The sequence below is a fragment of the Salvia splendens genome, chromosome 5 (genome assembly GCF_004379255.2).
Source record: "Salvia splendens isolate huo1 chromosome 5, SspV2, whole genome shotgun sequence".
Lineage (NCBI taxonomy): Eukaryota > Viridiplantae > Streptophyta > Magnoliopsida > Lamiales > Lamiaceae > Salvia > Salvia splendens.
Genome location: NC_056036.1, coordinates 477,289 through 499,740, shown reverse-complemented (window position 1 = coordinate 499,740; position 22,452 = coordinate 477,289). Strand labels below are relative to the sequence as shown.

General features: G+C 38.7%; 3 protein-coding genes across 3 annotated transcripts; 1 reads left to right on the top strand and 2 right to left on the bottom strand.

Moving 5' to 3' along the window:
• Nucleotides 1-14,203: 14,203 nt before the first annotated feature.
• LOC121803290 (auxin-responsive protein SAUR50-like) lies at nt 14,204-14,731 on the top strand. The gene has a single exon (XM_042202969.1). It carries the CDS (start codon nt 14,262-14,264, stop codon nt 14,580-14,582), a length of 321 nt encoding a protein of 106 aa, XP_042058903.1. The 5' UTR covers nt 14,204-14,261; the 3' UTR covers nt 14,583-14,731.
• Nucleotides 14,732-17,509: 2,778 nt separating this feature from the next.
• On the bottom strand, nt 17,510-20,187 carry LOC121802474 (filament-like plant protein 4). The gene is given in 5 exon segments (XM_042202152.1): nt 17,510-17,565; nt 17,568-18,142; nt 18,144-19,230; nt 19,310-19,438; nt 20,142-20,187. Coding segments are annotated over 5 exon segments (1,893 nt in total).
• A 1,438-nt stretch (nt 20,188-21,625) lies between these two features.
• Nucleotides 21,626-22,221, bottom strand: LOC121803452 (auxin-induced protein 6B-like). The gene has a single exon (XM_042203115.1). It carries the CDS (start codon nt 22,199-22,201, stop codon nt 21,764-21,766), a length of 438 nt encoding a protein of 145 aa, XP_042059049.1. The 5' UTR covers nt 22,202-22,221; the 3' UTR covers nt 21,626-21,763.
• Nucleotides 22,222-22,452: the final 231 nt, after the last annotated feature.

Genomic DNA, 22,452 nt, shown 5'->3' with positions numbered 1-22,452 from the left:
TGTGATTACTCATATGGAAACCCAATTTCAAAGAATCTATTGGAAAGAACGAAACATTCCAATTATAGTAAAACCTATGATAAAACCTTTAGACATTGTGATGCAATGTCTCAGCCAATCAAATATATAAAGGCTTTTCACCTCATTCAATTGAAAAGGGCCAATCATTCTTGAGAAACTCTTTTGGGACATTTCTTGTGACGTACCACTTTTCAAGCACAAGGGACCAAAGTCTCACTATATACAACTCTTATATATACAAACTAGTACTACTCCCTCCATCTATGATTTAAACTATTTTGTTATTTTGGTTTGTTCATGATTTATAGAACTATTTATTTTATTCCATTTTTAATATGCAGCCTCCATATTCCATCAATTTTTTTACACTCACAATTCAATATAAAACTAATACTTTAAATAAGTCTCACATTCCACTCACTTTCTCCATTTACTTTTCTTCACAAGTCAAATAATTTCTTAAAACCCGTACCGAGTCAAAATGACTTTTTAAATGATGGATGGAGGAAGTATTATTTTATCATAGAAACCATAAACATATTATATTCATGATTTTGTCATAAAATTAAATTAAATTAAATTAAATTAATTAAATATTAAGTTATGGTCTACACGGCACTGTGTCCCATACCTGGTCACAAAGGCATGTGGAAAATGGAGATTTCAACAACCCACATATTATTTCCTTCAATAAAAATCAACCCACATATTTCTCCAAGTGGAGAACAAAAAGAACAAAATTAAATTAAATTGGGATTATAGTAGTTCAATTGCGACTCTAAAATTTCATAAAATAGTATAGTAGAGTACAGGACTATATGTACAACCGTGTAAATAATTCTTGAGAAATTGAGCTGTCATATGCATTTTTGGCTTTGGGAGCTTATAACATTTATTGAAAATAAATAAAAAAAGTAGGGTCACATAAACCTACTTGTTTTCTCGTCTTATGAGGTTAGAATGTCGGCAAGAATACTATTTGCATGTCTATTATTTATGTTAGATTCTATTTGAAAAGATGAAAGAACAATTTTGAGAAACAAGAAAACTCTTATTGAATTTGAGAGGATACAATTTTAGCTAAAAAAAACTCAACAACTAAAACTAACTTTTTATACAATCATTTGAATACAACGGCTACTTTTGATCAATGGTCTAGATTAGAGCATCTTTAACTAACTCCCATCCTACGGCTCCTGAACAGTCTTTCATACTAATGAGCTCGATTGAGCTCCTAAGCCGCAGCTGATCCACCTATGCACCTCATAGCAGCTGATCCATCAATATTTCACAAACTCCACCTTGATGGTTCAACTATCAACCAGCCTTGAGCCCTCTTTGTAGACTCACTAACTTCATGCACAACTCCAACTTTGATCTTCGTAGAGGCTTTGTTAGCATATTTGCTGGATTCTCAGCAGTATCAACTTTGAAGACTTTTATTTCCCTTTCTTCAATCTTCTCCCGTATGATATGTAGCCGCACATCAATGTGCTTACTTCTTTCATGGTAGACTTGGTGTTTTGCCAAGCATAATGCACTGTTGTTGTCACAACCAATGCTTACAGTCTTCTGATCTATGCCGACGTCTTTCAGAATTCCCTTAAGCCAACAGTCCTCTTTCACAGCAGCTGTCAAGGACATGAATTCTGATTCAGTAGTTGATAAAGCAACCACTCATTGAAGGCTACTCTTCCAGCTTATCACAGAACCATAGAGAGTAAACAAATAGCCTGATTGAGACCTTCTAGTATCCAGATTCCCTGCAAAATCAGAGTCACTCCAACCTACCAATGCATCACCCTCAAGCACATTTCCTCCATCAAACAGAATTCCAACATTTGTGGCTCCTTTTAGATATCTCATCAGCCACTTTAGAGCAGACCAGTGCTCCTTTCCATAATTGGACATGTATCTGATAGTTATGGAAATTGCTTGTGCTATGTCTGGTTGTGTACTAATCATTGCATACATAGCACTTCCAATAATGTTCCATAATCCCCTCTCCTTCTACAAACTTATATGAGTATAGGCGCTGCTTCATAAGCAGCCTATTTGCTAAAGACTTTGTAAGATATAGATATTCAAGTTTTGCCATGATACCTGCCGTTGTAGTCTCTCTGGATATCTCTCTCAGAACTTTATCTCCGAGGCATAGAACAATCGTGTTGAATGCTTTCGCTTCAATCGCCTCATCTTTCGGAGTAGACTTCGCATCCGAGGCCTCTGCCTCCTTTCCATCCTTCGTCTCTTTCGTTAGAGCTGAAGATAAACCTTGCTGCGTAAGCATAGCACGCACCTTCATCCTCCACAAGGAAAAATCGTTCTTGCCCGTGAATTTTTCGGCTTCAAATCTTGATGCCATCTCTATGTCGCGGATCCGATTCCAATCGGAACAGTATCGGGGAAATCTTCAGTTGCTTCTTCCCACCGGACGGCGCCAATTGTTAGATTCTATTTGAAAAGATGAAGAACAATTTTGAGAAACAAGAAAACTCTTATTGAATTTGAGAGGATACAGTTTTAGCTAAAAAAACTCAACAACTAAAACTAACTTTTTATACAACCATTTGAATACAACGACTACTTTTGATCAATGGTCCAGATTAGAGCATCTTTAACTAACTCCCATCCTATGACTCCTAAACAGTATTTCATACTAATGAGCTCGATTGAGCTCCTAAGCCGCAACTGATCCATCAATATTTCACAATTTACGTAGTATTTTCTTTTTGGATATTCCTAATAATTCAAGTGTGAAATTTTAGAGTTTTGGTGTTTGAGCTCGGGACATTACACTTTTATCAATTTTATCGTAAAAAAATAATAGACTTTCTAAATTAAAAAAATGTCAGAGGAGGACATTGTAAAATTCATTTTTTATGATTGAGATAAAATTTGAAGATATATTTTTAGTTTTGAATCGATTTAAAGTGATTAACTCGTTGCATTCCCTTCAGATTAAGTCAGAACTACTCCTAATTCATTAAATATAAATAAATTTGTATGATTAAGAAGAAAAACTATTAATAAACTTGTCAAAGAAATTGTTTTGTTTAGCTAAGAATTATGGGGCATGCAATATATATGTATTATTTTCTAAAAAAGAAGAAAGAAGAAGAAATTAAAGGGTACTGTACTAAAAAGTGTAAGTTGGGAGACCCCTTGACGTGATGAATGTCTGGAGAAGATATTTTCTTGCCCTTATCTTTTAAACTCTAACTATTCTTCAAGATTTACTAATCCTAATTATTCTTGTTTGCAAAGTGATATCTTGTGTGAATGTTTCCAATAATTAGTTCATATTAGTATTATTATTATTTTTTTGTTTTTTTAAACTATTTTGATTCTAATTAATATTTCATTGTTATTAATAATTGAATTCACAAATCACATCAGTCTATCTAAATGTCCTATTGAGAAAGTATGCTATATAGATGAAGTTAATTCAAAGATTAAATTGTTTTTTCGGATAAGAATCATGAGGCATGCAATATATTTCTTGAAAGCAATATATATAGATTCTATAACTATACCAAGAAAGAGAAATTTTTTTAAAAAGGTACTAAAAAGTGTAAGTTGGGAGACCCCTCCCTTATCTTTTCAACTCTCACTATTCTCCTAGATTTAGGAATGTCCAACCCATCCCAAATTCCAAAAAATCATAAGGCTCAACTTTTATAATGGTCCCAATAATATATGGTGGTGTTTCGAATTTTTGATCTCTTGGTTAAAGAGGGAGCGTCTTATCAACTAAGATGCGTTTTATCGTATGCATAAATGTACTCTTGGGGCACAAACATAAAATTATCTTTTTGAATAATCAAAAGAAAAAATATTCGCAATATTGAGGTGTAAACCCTAATTCAAGATTATTGTCTTTGAACAAAATGAAACATTCCAATTTTATTAGAAATTAGTACTCACTCTGTAATCATAAATCATTGAGAGGCCATGTTTCAGCCAATCACATACTTAAAAAATATATGGGTTTCTTCTCATCCAATTGAAATGAGATAATTTATTTGGGACATTTTTTGTGATGCACCACTTTTCAAGCACAAGGGACAAAGTCTCCCTTTCTCCACAGTATAGTAATGATCACAAATATGCATCTCGCATATTATTTTATCATATAAATCATTAACATACCATACTCATGAATTTACCATAAAATAAAATATAATTATATGCCCCGTACCTTTCTTCTAGTGCGCGGAGCTCTCGCTGCAACAAAAAGTAAATAGAAATTTTAAAAAATAAAAATTTAATATGGGATTATAATGAGTGTAAAATTTCATAAAATATCACTATATGCAGACATCAATACAATTATCATGTACTCCTACAATGTGTGAATAATTCTTGTGAAATTAAAATGTCAGAAGCATTTCGAATAATACCAAAAAATGCTCATATTTTCGGGACAATATGATATTTGATGAATCGGCGAATTTTTGATGACGATGAATGCTCGTAAAAATAAATTACGACACAGAGAATTTTACGTGGTTCGATTTACTGAGGTAAATCTACGTCCACGGGGAGAAATGGGGGCAGGTTTGTATTGCTTGATCTGCGAATTACAGCTTACAACACAGACTTGCTATATGATTATTTCTCTAGAGAGATTCTAACTCTTTTCTACCAGATCTAAGTTCTATTTATACATTGAACTAAGATCGTGGCTTACATCATCACTCTAGGTCGTGGAGGTCGTGTAGGTCATGGCCTAAGATCGTGGCCTGAGTTGACGCCACGTGGTAGTGGGTATGTTGGAAGTCGTGGAAATCCTGCATGGGTCCACTAACTCCTTGTTCGGTCGAAAACTGAGACCGAACTGCTTTGGTTGCCGATCTGAGAGTAGGGCTTGATGCCGACCTAATAGCAGAGCTTGATTGGTTGGCTTTTGCCGAGCTGTAGGCTGAGGCCGAACTCTTACTGAGACCGAACTGCTTTGGTTGCCGATCTGAGAGCTTGGTGCCGACTTGAGAGCAGAGCTTGATTGGTTGGCTTTTACCGAGCTGTAGGCTGAGGCCGAACTCTTTGGTAATGCCGAACTCATACTCTTCCTTGGGCTTTGGGCTGATGGGCCGTCACTGCTGTTGGGCTTGTTTAGTCCGTACCCCATCACTACCCCCCCCGAAAGACGAAGTGAATCACTTCGGCGAAGCGAGTCACTTCGGCATTCTGGATAAAGGTATGGGGGAGGCTGACGTCAGGGGACGTGCCGTGCACGTGACTGCATTAAATGCGACAGTAAAATCCGGCCGTTGAATCCTGAAAAGGTGGGATTCGAAACGGTGTGACGATTTTGAAATCTTCGCCGAATCTGATAAATACCTCCCTTCTTCATCGTTTGAACACCTTTGCTATTGGCTTCTTCTGCACTCTCTATCTTTTGCGTGAAAGATTTTCTTCCGCTTTCAAAAAGTAAGAAAAATGTCTTCTTCTTCTTCGGAGTCGGGTAGCGGTAGGAAAGGGGATAAGGGGTCTTCTAGCCGGAAGGAATCCGGGGAGAAGACCGTAGAGTACTTTCACAGCGTCTTGAGTAAGGACACCGTGATATTTCTACACGAAAAATATCTTCTTCCCGGGGGGAAGGCGGTGGTTCCCGACGATGATCATAGGGCTAACGACCCGCCGGAGGGTTATGCCACCGTTTACGAAGCCTGCTTAGAATGCGGGCTTCGTTTTCCTCTTCCCCCGCCTTTTGTAGAGCTTCTTGATTTTTTTCAACTCCCTTTAGGTCAGGTGACTCCGAACTCTTGGAGGCACTTATCGGCTTTTGCTGCCGAACTGCGTAGGCTAGATAAGGATCTGTCTCTGAGGGCAATCCTTAATTTTTTCCAGTTTAAAAGGAAAGGATCTTGGTTTTACTTGATCCCCTTACAGCCTTTTAGGGCCTTCTGCAAAACCAAGTGGCCGAAATGGCAAAACCGTTTCTTTTTTTATAATAGGACTTCGGCTCCGGGCTTTCCTTGGAGAAGGCCGAAGTCCGTGATTCCCCACCCTCGGTTAGAACCGTTGGCCGAGCTCGAGGGCGAGCTCAATAAGATTCCTATGATTAGGAAACAGTATTCGGACACTGAGCTCGTCAAGGGCGACCTCGTGTTCAATATCTCGTCTTCGGACGAAGAGGCCGAGGGTGAGGATTTCTCTTTATCTTTATGCTCTACTGCTTTAACGAAGAAAACTAACCTTGTTTTCTTGCTTTTTGGCAGTGTTCATGCTGAATAAGGCTATCCGAAAGTCCTCCGAGCTCGAGGAGCCGGAGAAAGAGAAGGCTACCAGCTCGGCGCCTGATGCCGAGAATAATCCGAAGAGGCAAAAGACCTCTTCGGATCCAAAGAAGCCGGGGTCCACTTCGGCAAGTAGGAAGGGGAAGACCCAGAAGCCCCCGAGAGTGCCAGAGAAAGACGTGGTCTTGGCGCCTCCTTCGGAGCATATCTGTGAGCCATTTTTATGGCCCACGGACTTCGCCGAGGTGAATTGTCTTCTTGATTCTTTGGCTTGGCTTCTGTCCTGTATTTTTGGTGCCCTCTGTTGACTTTTTTCCTTATCCATTTTCAGAGGAACGACATGCTCTCCAAGCTCGTCGCCGTCGAACTCTCCAAAGCGTCCAACGACTATGCTGAGATGCAGAGGAAATTGGCGGCTGCTTGTTACCGGGCCGAGCAGGCTGAGGCAAACTTTGAGAAAGCCAGAGCTGCTAGGATTTCGGCCCAGGATGAAGCTCAATTCGCCAAAAACCAGCTCGTCATCCAGCGAGAGCAGACGAAACGGAGGGATGCTGCCGCCGTGGTTGCTCAAGGAGAGGGTCTCCGTGCTTTCGTGGAGAAACTCTTTCTGAGCCACCAATTCTCGGCCTTTGTCGGTGATCTGGTAAGGCTAATTACCGATAAGGGCGAGCAGGGGCCTGAAGTCGTCCTGCCGCTGTACGGCCGGGAGATAGCAGCTCGGCTTCAGAGTCTGCCGGTGCTTGAGGAGCTTGCTTCGTCCTCGGTCCTGCTTTCTGCAGACCAAGTCCGGAGTTGTCGAGCTGATCGGGACGAGAACCTGGAGGCTATCTTTGCCTCCGTGGGACCCGTTTCACCCGCTTCGACTTACAACGGAGAGGGTGAGGCCGAGCCGCTGGAGCGGGAGGCCGAAGTCGAGCGGGCCGGGCATCCGGAGAAGGAAGCCGATCAGGAGACGCAGCAGATCGGCTACGGTGGCGCCGAGCAGGTTGGGGAGAGCAAGGAGGCAGAGGCTGAAGCTGAAGCAGATAAGGAGAAGGAAGCTGAACCTCACCGAGAAGGTGGAGACGAAGCTAGCGAAGTATGATTTCGTCTCCCTTCTCTTAGTTTAGTTTCTTCCTTTATGTAAAATGGCCTTGAAGCCCTCCTTGTATAGAAAAATTTTTTTCTTATGAATGAAAAAATTCTTCTTTCTGCTCTTGTGTCTTCGTATAGCCTTTCGTACTCTCTTACTCCTGTTGTGGTTTACTACCTGCTCGGTAAGCTGAAATGCCGAACTGACGTAGCTGCTTTGTATTCTTAACTCTCAAGGAGCTGGAGGTACTTCACTGGAAGCGGCTGTACTCTTCGGCTTTAGACGAAGCTGAGAAAAGAGCTATAGCTGACCAGATGAAGAATGACGAACTCTTGGCTCGTTCAATGAAGCTGGAGGCCGATAATAAGGACTTAGAGTCCGAAAAGAAGGATCTGGAGGCCGAGCTGAACACTGCCGTCGCCGAGAGGACTGCATATGAGGATTTCATCTGCAGGCGTGGGGGAATGACCATCTCTGAAGTTCAGGAACGAGTTGACGAACTGTGGGAGGAATATCACGTACTCCGGAGGAACAATGCGCTGGAGAGCTCGGCTTGCCAACAAGTTGTGAAATCATTGCGGCGCTGGGCTTCTCGGTATGACATCGTTCTTTCCCGGCGTCCTCCAATCGAGAGATTCCTTAGGCATTTCCCGCCAACAGATGCTAGTACTCCCGCTCAAACCTCTGATTCACTTGCTCAAAACCCTACTCCAAGTCAGCAACGAACTCAGGGACAACCAGAGACGTCAAGTCGAGGACGGACTGAAGTTCGCAGAGGAGCTGTGGTTATGAGTGAGCAACACCGGCAAATGCTTCGTGAAGAGACTCTTCGCCGCCGAGGTGCTAGGGCTTCTCGGGCTCGGGGAAGAGGCGTTGGGTCGAGGATAGCATCTCGTCGACCTGCTTATTCTTCATCTGCTCGGAACAACCGAACTCGGCTTCCAGAGGATTTTGCAGATAGGTGGCTTAACTTCAGCAACCCTGGACAGTAGAATAGTCCTTTGTAATAGCGTAACGCCATCTTGTAGGGTAGCGGAGTTGTGTGCCGAACAAGATTTGAAAATGAAATTTTGTTTTCGCTTCTAACACTGTGTATTTACAGCTTAGCGAAAAAATTTCATCGTACTTGTCCTCGGTCTTATGAAGTAAACTTCTTTGACCGGACTTGTCTTTGGTCTGATGAAATAAACATCTTTGACCGGACTCGTCTTTGGTCTGATGAAATAAACATCTTTGACCGGACTCGCCTTTGGTCTGATGAAATAAACATCTTTGACCGGACTCGTCTTTGGTCTGATGAAATAAACATCTTTGACCGGACTCGTCTTTGGTCTGATGAAATAAACATCTTTGACCGGACTCGCCTTTGGTCTGATGAAATAAACATCTTTGACCGGACTCGTCTTTGGTCTGATGAAATAAACATCTTTTGACCGGACTCGTCTTTGGTCTGATGAAATAAACATCTTTTGACCGGACTTGGTTTGTGTTCTAATTTGGCGATTTGTTGCCGGGATCGAACTTTCCCTTGTCCTAATTCGGCGAGTTTTATCGCGTGGATCGGACTTTCCCAGTTAACCGAAGTGGTCTTATGCAGTAAACCTCTTTGACTAGACATGGTTGTCCTCGGTCTTATGAGGTTAACTGCTTTGACCGAACTTGGTCGTCCTAATTCGGCGAGTTTTATCGCGTGGATTGGACTTTCCCTTGTCCTAATTCAGGCAAGTTTTATCGCGAGAATCGGACTTTTGTTGCAGTTCGTTTCAGACGAAGTGCTTGATTCTTAAGCAGAATTGTGGTCTTGTATCCTCTTTAGAAGCTTTGACACACAATCTTTGGCTTGTTGCAGCTCGTTTCAGACGAACTGCTTGTTTAAGCTGAATTGTGGTCTTGTATCTTCTGTAGAAGCTTTGACTCACAATTGTTGGCTTGTTGCAGCTCGTTTCAGACGAACTGCTTGTTTAAGCTGAATTGTGGTCTTGTATCCTCTTTAGAAGCTTTGACACACAATCTTTGGCTTGTATGTTCTAAAAAGGGGATCAGCCTTTGAAGAACGAGATACTTCAGTTATATTTGTAAGAGACGACACTCACATAGACAGACTCAACGCACGTAGAGACAAGAACAAGTAAAAAACAAAGAAAACACATAAGACTGACTGACCGGACTGTCTCTTACAAATGGAACTTTTTGAGGTTGGAAACGTACCATGTTCGGGGTACTTGTGCTCCTGACGCGTGAGTCAATTTGTAAGACCCTTCGCCGAGGACTTCTGACACCCGATATGGACCTTCCTATGTGGGTTCGAGTTCGCCCAGCTTTTCTGCTCGGCTTACTTCGTTGTTTCTCAAGACGAGATCTCCCACTTGAAATTGCAGCTTCTTCACCCTTTGGTTGTAATACCGGGCTACTTGCTCCTTGTACTTGGCTGCTTTTAGGCAGGCCAATTCTCTTCTTTCTTCGGCAAGATCTAGTTCGGCTCCCAGTCCGTCACCATTCATTTCTGAGGAGAAATTGAGTTCGGGGACTGGATATGCCGATCTCAACCGGAATCATGGCTTCAGTGCCGTACACCATCGAGTTCGGCTCCGGTGTGACTTTGGTCATTTCGCCGGCCTCTGATTCCGGCTGCTGTGATTGCTATGCTTGATGGTGCCGAACTGATTGCTCGGCACTTTTAAGCGCAATCTGCGAACACACTTGCTCTTTTTCGATCACCTCGGATGACCGCTATCCCTCCTTTAGTGGGGAAGGAGTTCGGCGAGGAAGCCTCTGATCGCTATGATCGGGCTTCTTTTTGTCTTCTCTAGATGAGCTTTCTAAAGACCGTTTTCGACGGTCTGCCTCATCGGCACGAGAAAACTGGTCCGCTATGTCCCACATCTCTTGAGCTGTTTGCGGACTGCATTCCACGAGCTTTCTGTAGAGAGCTCCGGGCAGGATTCCATTTTGGAATGCCGAAATGACAAGTAGATCATTGAGATTATCTACTTGTAGGCATTCCTTATGGAATCTCGTCAGGAAGTCGCTGATCTTTTCGTCGCGACCTTGACGTACAGAAAGCAGCTGAGCCGAAGTAATCCGGGCTTCCGCTTTCTGAAAGAACCTCCTGTGGAAAGCATCCATTAGATCTCGGTAGGATCTAATGCTGCCTTGAGGAAGGCTATCGAACCACCTTCTTGCGTTCCCGATGAGCAGCTCGGGGAACAGCTTGCACATGTGGACCTCGTTGAGACCCTGGTTCGCCATGTTATATTGATAGCGTCCCAAGAAGTCATGAGGATCCACTAGCCCGTCATAAGTTATCGACGGAGTTCGGTAGTTCTGTGGTAGGGGAGTTCGGGTAATATCGTCCGAGAACGGAGTCTTCAATGCTCCGTACATGGCGAACCCGACATCTCTTCGGTATGGAGGAGTTGGAGTTCTCCTGTGATTCCGGTACCGAGGATTCTCTCTCCTGGAAGACATGACACTACTGCGGTAGTGACTGTCTCGTATGGAGGGAGAGGGAGAATCCGCCGTTTTCGCCTCCGGCTGCTTTTGGCTTTTTTGCAGGAAGGTTAAGAATTCCTCCTGCTTTTCAGCCAAAAACAGCTTGACAGCCTCGTTCAAATCGGGCTGCTGGGAAGACTCGGTGTGACGGCTTTTGGAGCGGCCTGTTCCTCCGCCATGAGAACGGGTGGTAGATTTATCCCTAGGCCGTTTTCCAGACCTATGGGATGGATTGGCTTCCTCCTGGTTCTCACGGGCGGGAATACGGGTACTCTGCGATCTGGTATGCATTTTTTGGGTTGAAAAAATGGTCAAAAATTCGCTTTATCACAAATTTGGTTCTCTGCTTCCCACAGACGGCGCCAGTGATGAATCGGCGAATTTTTGATGACGATGAATGCTCGTAAAAATAAATTACGACACAGAGAATTTTACGTGGTTCGATTTACTGAGGTAAATCTACGTCCACGGGGAGAAATGGGGGCAGGTTTGTATTGCTTGATCTGCGAATTACAGCTTACAACACAGACTTGCTATATGATTATTTCTCTAGAGAGATTCTAACTCTTTTCTACCAGATCTAAGTTCTATTTATACATTGAACTAAGATCGTGGCTTACATCATCACTCTAGGTCGTGGAGGTCGTGTAGGTCATGGCCTAAGATCGTGGCCTGAGTTGACGCCACGTGGTAGTGGGTATGTTGGAAGTCGTGGAAATCCTGCATGGGTCCACTAACTCCTTGTTCGGTCGAAAACTGAGACCGAACTGCTTTGGTTGCCGATCTGAGAGTAGGGCTTGATGCCGACCTAATAGCAGAGCTTGATTGGTTGGCTTTTGCCGAGCTGTAGGCTGAGGCCGAACTCTTACTGAGACCGAACTGCTTTGGTTGCCGATCTGAGAGCTTGGTGCCGACTTGAGAGCAGAGCTTGATTGGTTGGCTTTTACCGAGCTGTAGGCTGAGGCCGAACTCTTTGGTAATGCCGAACTCATACTCTTCCTTGGGCTTTGGGCTGATGGGCCGTCACTGCTGTTGGGCTTGTTTAGTCCGTACCCCATCAATATTGTACAAAAAGATTTAGGTAAGTATGATATTGATAACGATTTCAAATAATGCGATACACTATTGTCCTGCCAAACCCTCGATATATACAGTTATACCAATACTTACTGTGACGTATATACTGAAAACTTTGGTCGACCGATCAATGATAAGATAAAAAGATTGATACAATAACTTGATATTCTTAGTATCAAAAATTTAGGCACGATATGAGATAGAACGATTTCACCCGTATTTCACCCGTACTGACCCATACCTAGCCTCCTCTAGTCCTATGTATGTCCATTATACATCCTTCAACTTTTACTTCGAATTTTGAAGTTGTATGAATGTATGCGATAGTATCATTTGCATTGAAATTTTTTGGACTTTTTAAAGTTCTATTCGAATTTAAATTATTAATCAGTTTTATTAGATCCAAAAAAGAAGAAGAAAAAGGTGGTACTAAAAAGTTAATTGGTAGACCCCTTGAAGTGATCCATGTTGGGGAAGAACTTTCCTCGCCATGTTACACTTATCTTTTCTATGCCGTATATTCATGTTACATAATTATTATAAGTATTTAATTTATATGGTATTATTTTTTATTCTAATATCTTCATAATTATTATTTGTAATTAAATTCATAAGTTACATAAAAATCTGCATGACTTCTCTGTGTGGAGTAATATATAAATATAGTCAATAATCATCACCACACGTCCACAACCCCATGACCAATGTATGGAAAATACTACATCTATCAAAACCATATTAAATCTATTCTAATGATTTAAAATACCCTTAATCCCACGTTGAGCGCGCAAGAATTTTCCGAGAAACCTATACATTATCTCAAAACATCGGTCTTGTTCTACTGATGTGTCAGAGTATGGAAGATCTCTTTGTAGCTGACAACGAAAACTATGACGCTAGTTGCTAAGTCATGTTCTTTGTTGCTTTAGCACTTAATGTGTCTTCTAATCTCGATTTCTAGCCATAACATTCTTAGTTGCTTTCTTCGTAGTTGTGCATCGATCTGAGGCAATCGTGTAGCTCTATCACTTTGATGACCCTTTACTGAATTCATATAAATCGAAATAACTCAACTATCTAAAAGTTGAGCTATGGCCTATAACACATGATTCATATTTAAAAGTTTTGGTATCAATCAATACAATTTTAGAGCTTGTTTCGATAGGGTGAAATGACAAGGCATAAGTGTATTTTTGGAAGGCAATGACAAAAGTAATAAAATAGGAGGGACCATATTTGTCATAAGGAATGGGCATCAAACACATTGAATCTCCAATTCCAACTCAATTTGCCTCCAATTTTGTTATTTAATAATTAAATACAATCTACCCCACGCGTTACATATTGCACTTTACACTATTACATTATCTTCCACGTTACTTCTATTTTCTTTATAACAAATATCTCTAACAGTATAGTATGCACATTTTTTAACAAGCCGTGTGTGTTTAATAACTCAAAAAATAAATCTTGACATATAGTGTTGTAATTGCCTTACCTTTTTTAATTAAAGTAAAATCTTTTGTTCATTTCCACCTTTTGTGAGTCCCTTGATTTTAAAAACTAAAATTTGAGGGAAAATGCAGTTGGATTAAATTTGATGAGGTCACAAAAAATCAGCACAGTTTGATGTGTAGTGATCACAAAACCCTAACCTTAAACTTGATAATTTAGGCCCATCTTGCTTTATACTTCGAAACTTATAATAGTAGTTTTATTCTATCTTGTCTAATCAATACTATATTCCAGTCATCAACGATTGTCGGACTTTCCCAACACATTAGTGTTGAAATAATAGTGTACATATAAATTAGTAAGAATAATAATATCATTGAAATTAAATTTAAAGTTATAGGAGTATGATCATATTTAAAAAATTAAGGTAGATAATACCTTATAATAGGATTATTAAATTAATTTTACCCCTTTATAACAGGCGCAGTGAGAGTTTGGTTAAGTAATTTATAAAATATTATTGTAATCTATTTTAAAATTAAAGCAAGTGGTAAGGACAAACTTGTTGAGAAAAGATATTTTCCTAGGAGAAATTGGGTCCCATAATTTATTTTCTTGCAGAATTTACAATTAATTTCAGCCTACCACCTTCTTAATTTGCTCATGATAAATTAAATAACATAAATATATGTAAATTTATTTATTTTTAAAATAGGTTTCATTTATTCTATATGTACTACGACCGCGTTGGTAACAATTTACTTTTGCCTCCCCAAAAATCCACACTATAAATTGGTGAACTCTTCCTCACTTCTCTTCATCACAATCAAAATTCTCTCTACAATTTATTCAAATATCCAACCAAAATTCTCTCTACAATTTATTCAAATATCCAACCAAAAATGGGCATCACAAAATCCAACAAAGTGTCACAAAGAGCAGTGATTAAGCAGATTATGAAGAGATGCACAAGAATAGTGAAGAAAGAAAGCTTTGGTGAGTTTGAAGAAGGGTTGCCAATGGATGTGCCAAGAGGCCATTTTGCAGTGTACGTGGGCGAGAACAGAACCAGATACATCGTTCCGATTTCGTATCTAGGCAACCCTCAGTTTCAGAGCCTCTTGCAGCAAGCAGAAGAGGAGTTTGGCTTTGATCATGGGAGTGGCCTTAGTATTCCATGTGATGAAGAGGTTTTTGAGTATGTAGCGTCTATGATTAATTAATTAGGTACAAGTAATTTTTTAGCATTTTTTTATTGATCCCGTTTCGTGGGACTATGTTTACTTTCGTTCTTCGTTTCACCATTACGTGTCACGTCACAACTAGATATGATAATGTCGCATATGCGACATGTTGATGAAATATTTCATTAATTGAAGGTCTGAAGTTGTATAATTGAAGAATGTAGCAACTAATATTTAAAAAAAAAATTAAAATCAATGATCGATGGTGTGAAATCAAATGTACACATTGTACATTTTGCAATTCTTCTACTGTATCTTGGAATTTTATTTGCGTTCATTCTTCGTTTCATCAATACGTATCAAATTTGGAATTAATAATATCATAGGAAATTAAGTGATTAAATAAGAACCGATTCTAAAATTAAGAACTACTGATTTAACTATTAGATCAACGTTTTGTCAATTTGACACGTGGCAAGTAGTTTTGTACTAGTATAAGTTTCTAATGAAAAGGTTATTTATGTAATTTTATCAAACACGTGTATACTTCCTTAATTTTAGGACATTGTTTTCTTCTACTCCATATAATATTAACCGTTTCATTTCTTCCTTAATTTAAGAACTTCGTTAGTTTCCATTTAATTGATATAATAATTCTTATGTTTTTTTGATGACATAGAGACAGAGTGATGATATAATTGATATGATTATAATGCGAAAAAAATTGTTGCGTACTTGCGTATTATCTCGCTCACTAACCATAACTAACGTGATAATTATTTAAAAATTTACATAAGTACCCTTAGATGAAATAACATAATTGAGTTAATTATAACTTCTCTCCGCCATTTATTTTATGATTCAATAAATCATAATAGGTCTTAGCATTCTATAGGGATCAATGATAAAATGCAAATTCTATATATTGTACAAACTTCAAACTATGATCTGTATCGTTAGAAAATGTCAACATAATGTCAGCACAACAATGAAAAATATCAACACAGTGTCAACACAACATCAATAGTTGACATTGTGTTGACATTTTTTATTGTTATTATTTTGTCATTCGTTGACATTTTCCAATGGTGGAGATCATAATTTGAAGCTGTACAATATTTAAAGTTTGCCTTTGATTACATTCCATAGGTCTTATTTATAATTTAAGAGGACGGTTAGTGCGACCCTATATATAATTAAATAGGGGAGTGTTATATTGCTAACTCAATACTTAATTGTTAACTACAATTAAATAATAGCCCTTAGATATTTAAATCAAGGGCATAGATCATCAGCCCCGAAATGCCAATACGATCAACAAAAAACATGAATAAGGGTATTAAGATCAATTTACAACAAATTAGTTGTAACTAACTTTTGAAAAATATCCATAACTTTAAAACGCATATAACTTTCCCGATATAAATTATTTTTCGCACAACATATATCAAATTAAAGATAATTTCATATGGATTCTAACGAGATCTCACTTGCAAATGTTCCGATGTCAAAATTTGAATTTTTTTTTGAAAATTTTCAATTTTTTCGTACAACAACAAATCTCAATATAGTATATAAAATATGTCAATATAATACATGTAAAATGTCATTCTTAAAGCAATGTGTTGACATAAGCATTGTGTTGACATTCTCAAAGCATTGTGTTGATATTTTCAAAACACTGTATTGACATTTCATCTAAAACCCTAATTTGGTAGTTTTTTTTTATCTTTTTTGATTTAATTAATAAAAATGAAAATTACACGTGATAAATTTTAGACCACTAGATTTCTAAAATTCTATGGTCTTAAATTAGTTATAGTTAGCAACTAGAGAGTAAGTTAGCAATTGATCACTCTCCTAATTAAATACTTATGAATTATACCTTAATACATAATCAACAATCATGTTTCAACAAAAAAATGTGTTTTCTTCAAAACTTACACTACTTTCTTCTATCAACAACAATTTTCAAATTACTACTTATGGAGTACTCCATGATTTATGATCAAAATAATTTAATAATATGATGCAAGACAGTTGTAGTTATGACTTGTAAAACATCACACTCAATCTCTTAAATATTTGAAGAAAATGAAGGGGTAGTGCATGATCAACTGTCCGAAAATAATGTACCTTCTTTCTAATAATCAGTCCTCTCAACTAAATCAGTCTAACTTCATTGAAAGGACCACGAAATAAACAGATATAGGGACAATGTGTTTGCACTTTTTAGCTGGCAATAGAAAACGAAATCTTGATTCCAGTTTATCCTCATACTACTATTATTCTACCACTCCAATGCTCATATGATGAATTATTAGTAAAAATAGCCACATCATACTATATAGTAGTATGATATATACCACGGTGAAAAAGGGTCATCATCTTTATTTACAGAAAAAACTAAATATGAATATAAACACCATTAATCAGTTGGCGTTCTTTCCTTTCGAGGAAAAGAATCGACTGAGCCTGCTTTGTTCAGATAGAACGAGCGTGTGTTATCCGTTCCACGTGCATACATCATGCCGTTCGTTCTTGATTCTTCCACGATTGAGGCTTCGATCTTTTGAGGGAAAGTGAGAGAGGATGCAAAGCTTCGATCTATTCATTTGTTTTTATCCATAGAATTTTAACTATATGCAATCTGAACATTACTCAAACAGGTCATATTGGTAGCTGCAAATGCCTATTGTAAAGCACCAAAATTTTGTATCTGGCTAGACTTGTCATCGTCAGCTATTGCATAATTTGCATGAGTTCAATCCTGAAATAGAGATAACAAGACAAGGCAGTGACGAGTTAGAGACGATGACTAATAATCCTTTAGTATTTGTTAGAGCAACTATGCAAAAAACAGACAGCTAGAACATATGTGATGTATATCAAGTGTCAACAATAAACTAGTTTCCTTTGCTTAACAATGGGCTAATACGATGATATGCGCATATTTATTTTGATCATTACCTTTGGAGCTGGTCTAAGAGATCATTGCATCTGTTAAGTGCATCCTGATGACCTCTTGCAGCTCAAGGTCCAAATTTCCTATTTTCCCTTGAAGAAGTTTAACTTCAGTTTGTAATTCCTCTGCCCTTTTTTCGAGTGATTTGTGGGATTCTGTCATGCATTTCAGCTGTGTCTCAGCCAAGCTGTTGCATTTTTGGGCTGACGTTAACTGTAACGTAACATCAGCAAGAAGCTGTTCTGCTTCCAGCAACTGTATCTTAGTACTTTCATACTTTTCTGTGCATGTAGCAAGTTCCACAGCCAAATTATCCTTGTTCGTTTTCAATTCCTCAAACTCCTCCAGTGAACATTTCTTGTTCCGTAGTTGGGGCTGCGAAGCATCAAACATATCCTGCATAATATGTCTAACATCCACTATAACCTTTTCCATATCTTTCTCCTTTGACACTGACTCAATCACTCTAGATAATTCTGATTTGAGCTTCACATAGAAAAGTCGATCCGCTTGGGGTTGAGGCTCTGCAACAGCTGAATCTTCTTTAGAGACCACTTGATACTCAGATGCAAGTCCATCTTTAAATGGACTGTCTGTGCTTGTGTGGACTTCAACTGAACCTACTTGGCTTGCATGTTCGGGCGGGGGTACTGCCTATATCTGTACTTGAAACAGCTTCATGTGATCCATGAGATTGGTATGCTAATTTCTCCATTTCCAGGAAGTCATCCATGAGGTGAAGGTTTTTGGTGTACTCAGATTTACATGAACCAGCATGAGTTACATTATCATCATTTCCGCAGGCAAAACTTGGTGGATTGCTAGACAAGCCTTCAACCGGGACTGAAATATGAGTCACGTGACTTTTCCGTTCACCATTAGCTTGTATTTGTGATTCTAAACTTTGAAGCTTGCTAGCTGTCTGTGCATACATACTTCTACAACTTTGCAATTCGCCATTACGCTTTGCCAACGCTTCTTTCAACATCGTTGTTTCTTCATCCATTGTTACTAAACGCTCCATTAGTAACTCGTTCTCTTTCAGACATAAACTTGCTGTAGACCTCCGTACATGGGAGTCTCCATAATCAAGACCCATACTTTCAACTTCAAGTTTCATTTGTGCCAGTGCAGCCGGACCAGGTAGTTTCTTGCGAACAAGCCCTCGTAACCTTTGACACTCTGCTTCAAGCTTGGCAATTTTCTTAACTCCATCAAGGTGTTGCTTATTTGCCACATCCGCAGACCGCATACTCATGTTCTTTTCCTCATTGCGGATTTCCACTTCTTTGTTAGCAATGTGGAGCTCATATTGTAGTGAGTTCACTTCCTTTTCACAGGCCTCGATGTTTCTTCTCAAACGTTCTATCTCAGCTTCTGCCTGTAATCTGTCCTCGCTGAGCTTGAACGCCGTGTTGGAACGTTCTTGCAATGATCTTGATAGTGCAGCATTTTCAGCGGCAGACATCAGTAATTGTTGTTCAAAATTTGCAATTTGTTTTTCAAGCTCATGTTTCATCTTGTCAAAGATTCTTGTGTTGCTAAGAATAACTTCCTGTAGTTTTAGATCATGGTCTTCCTTCAAATTTTGAATCTGCCTTGTGCGTTTGTTGAGAGAAGCATCCAAACGCGATGCCCGATCCTCAGCAGCAAGCTTTAGCAGTGTGACAGACTCCACATTATTTTTCAATGCTGCAGCTTCTGCATCAGCCTTTTCCCAGCCTGCACAGATTTTTTTTTGTTAATAAATCTATCTTCAACAACAAAATTTTATACTATAAATCAAAATAAGTATAAAAACCTGAGACAGCTTCTTCAGCAACTTTAGCATGCTCTTTCACCATATTTTCTTTATTAATCATTTCTAAATATGCTTTATGTAGCTTTTCATTGAGTTCTTTTACTTCATCTTCTAAGTTGTGCACTTGATCTTCATTGAGTTTCCAGAAAAGAAGAAGCAAGCAAATTCTCCACCACACGTAAGAAATCAAATGCAACGGAAATGAATCAACACAAACACGTGCCTCAGCTGGAGAGGACTGCGATCCGATATTAGCCTGCGCCGTTCGTGTTATTCAGAGGCGGCGGCGGTGGTGTTTGGATTTTGGAGCGTTAAATTGCTTCAAAATGAATGCTGTTTGACTATATACATCTGCTTAGGTTTCAAGTAAGGGTAATTAATTCCAGCTTATAATTGATCACTCATTAGTAGGTTAATTAATCAGCTTCATTCTAACTAATGAAAACTACTATTTGTCTTTTGGAAATTGATTCATACAGCCAACTTATATTTGTTGATTTCATCCATTAATTTACAAAATTATTCTTTTAGGCAATGAGTAAAAATTTATTTATCGTAATATGTTGCTACGTTTTGTATCCAACCAGTTATAATTATAAAAATATTCTTACAAATCCGTCTGACTAATTAAATATCCAATAATGGTTCAGAACTTGTATGATTGTATCCATAGAAATAATCAAAATAAATTTTAGCAATGACTTTTAATTCCATCCGACCTATCTTTAACCTAAAGTTTCAGAGACAATAATTTTGAATCCATATAAACTCAAATAGGATATAATTATTTTAAACTCAAACTCAATTATTATGTTAAGTCCTAATTTTGTACCTCTTGTTTGGTAAAGGGGATCGAAATTTTCAAAGACTGCATGCATGATTGCTTTCTTAATTAATCAAGTGGACCTTGAACACATTTATTAAATGTAATCAATGGCAATAGTTGTACCTTAAACACATTTATAAAATAAGACGGAGCTCATTACAGCTTTCATTGTAGCTTATTATAGAAAATTTAGAGATTTAAAAACAATGATATCATCTTGAGTGCAGTAAAAACTTTATAAGGAAAGGGGACTTATTCCAACTTATATAGTATTACTTGTTTTGGGTATAATTAAGGCTCTTGAAATGGATCAAGGTCTGATCGAAATAACTCCCTCCTCCCTGTCGATATCCCTACTGAAACAACAGATGAAAGAGCGTCGTGAAATCCCGACAGTTGGGGAACTACTTGACAGAAGGGACTTTGCATTTCGATTCATTGGTGGAGTTTCCTTTGGTTGAAAAGAATTCAAAACAATCACTCCAGCCTAGCTATCTTGAAATGGTACTAATATTATGTTACTCTAAATATATGGAGATTGTGTGTGTGTGTGTTCTTTTGATTAGAAGCAAACATCGAAATTATTCCTATGAATTAGTATATGATTAATCAAACATATCAACTTAAATTATAAAGCTGGCTACATGTTGTGTTTGATTTATTTTAGTGGTAGGAGCTTGTAGACAGCGAAAAAGGCAATGCTTGTAGTTATAGTACATAATCATTCTTTAGAAAATCCAATTATCAAGCTGTCAATTAAATCATGAATGAACTCTTTTTATTGAATTATTTTATTACCAATTTATAAACATGAATATATTTTTTATTCGAGATGTTTTGATTAATTACTAGCTCTAGCCAAGCCTTTAGCTGAGTGGGCCGGCTAGCCCAACTAGCTCTGTTATGGTTTCAGCTTCAGGTTATAAAAATTGACAGTTTGTTGAAGCACAACCATAATTTATCAACTAATTTTATGCATCTAAAGTCACTCTATTTTTGCTATATGTAGTATATTAAGATATAGTCTTCCACAACCTTTTGTGTGAGCTGACACATGGGTTTGTTGTCGTTGCAACTCCCACAACCGTTACCACGTTCTACCAATCAATAATCGCCCTCAAATAATACTAGATAACTCCATAAATAATTCAAACAAATTATGGAACAATCAACCATGGTACTATATTTTATTTTATAAACTACGATCATATATATAATTCGCCAAATTCAGTTCTGTAGTAGATTTGGGCGAACACATGAAGAAAAATAGAACTGATAAGGTTTTAATCAATTTAAATTAGCAATAAGACGCAAGAGCTTTTGTACAACAATTTAGGAGTAAAAAATTTGAAGAAATTCGAAGACTATATATAAAAAATAAAGTCGGTAGGGCTTAATTAAGTCCATTGTCCACTCTACATGTGTACGCCCAAGCCGCATTGCATTGTTGTGTGTGTGTATATATATATACATCTTGCTGAGATCCCGACCCGGGACGACTCAGTGGCGACTCGCCACTGTCTCTGCCGTCTCCATTTCACATTCTCCGACGTAAGAAAAAAGAAACAATAGTATAATTCTATGAATTCCACCAAATACGATATCTATATGCGACTCGCCACTGTCCTTTAATTTTGCGACAAGTTTACCAAATAGCCATGTCGCAAAAGAGGGCGTGATTCGGCCAGGATTTTGAGGTTGGTCTGCAGTCCCACATGGCAGTAGCGCTGGAAATCCTCGAAGCTCATGAACCGGGCCGAGCTGGTCCGGGCCAAGTAGCGGAGAATCTCCTCAAAAAGGGACTCTTCGCATGGGATGGCCAGCGGGCCGGAGTTAGCGAACCCGTATTCTTCCTCGGCCTGAACCAGTAGCTTCTTGAAAACCGGATGGTTCAGGTAAGCGGTCCGGACAACGAACCGCTTGCGGCTGGGACCCACGGTGACTGCCACGTGGCCGGACGGGACGTCGGAGGGGGAAGGGCGGGCGGCCACTGCTGCTTTCTTGCGCCACCGCCGTAGCATCTGCCGCAATCTTACAATGTGACGGATTTTGTTACAGCCAGACATTTTATTTTATTTTTTTTGTGTTTTTTGTGTTGTTTGAAAATGGAAAGTGAGGCTTTTTGATGTTTGGAGGAGTTGGGGTATTTATAGAGTTGGGGTGGGAATGTGCCCTTTGTTTTCGTGGTAATTACGATAATGAGATTTGTTTATTTCTTTAATGCATTAAATTAATTGTCTCTGGGGATTTTTGATTTCTTATTTCTAAAACTAAACAATATATACCCATAGTAAATATATTATGATCAAAATTAGAA

Coding starts and splice junctions, on each gene's coding strand:
- LOC121803290 (XM_042202969.1), top strand. CDS start 14,262: ATGGGCATCACAAAATCCAACAAAGTGTCACAAAGAGCAGTGATTAAG.
- LOC121803452 (XM_042203115.1), bottom strand. CDS start 22,201: ATGTCTGGCTGTAACAAAATCCGTCACATTGTAAGATTGCGGCAGATG.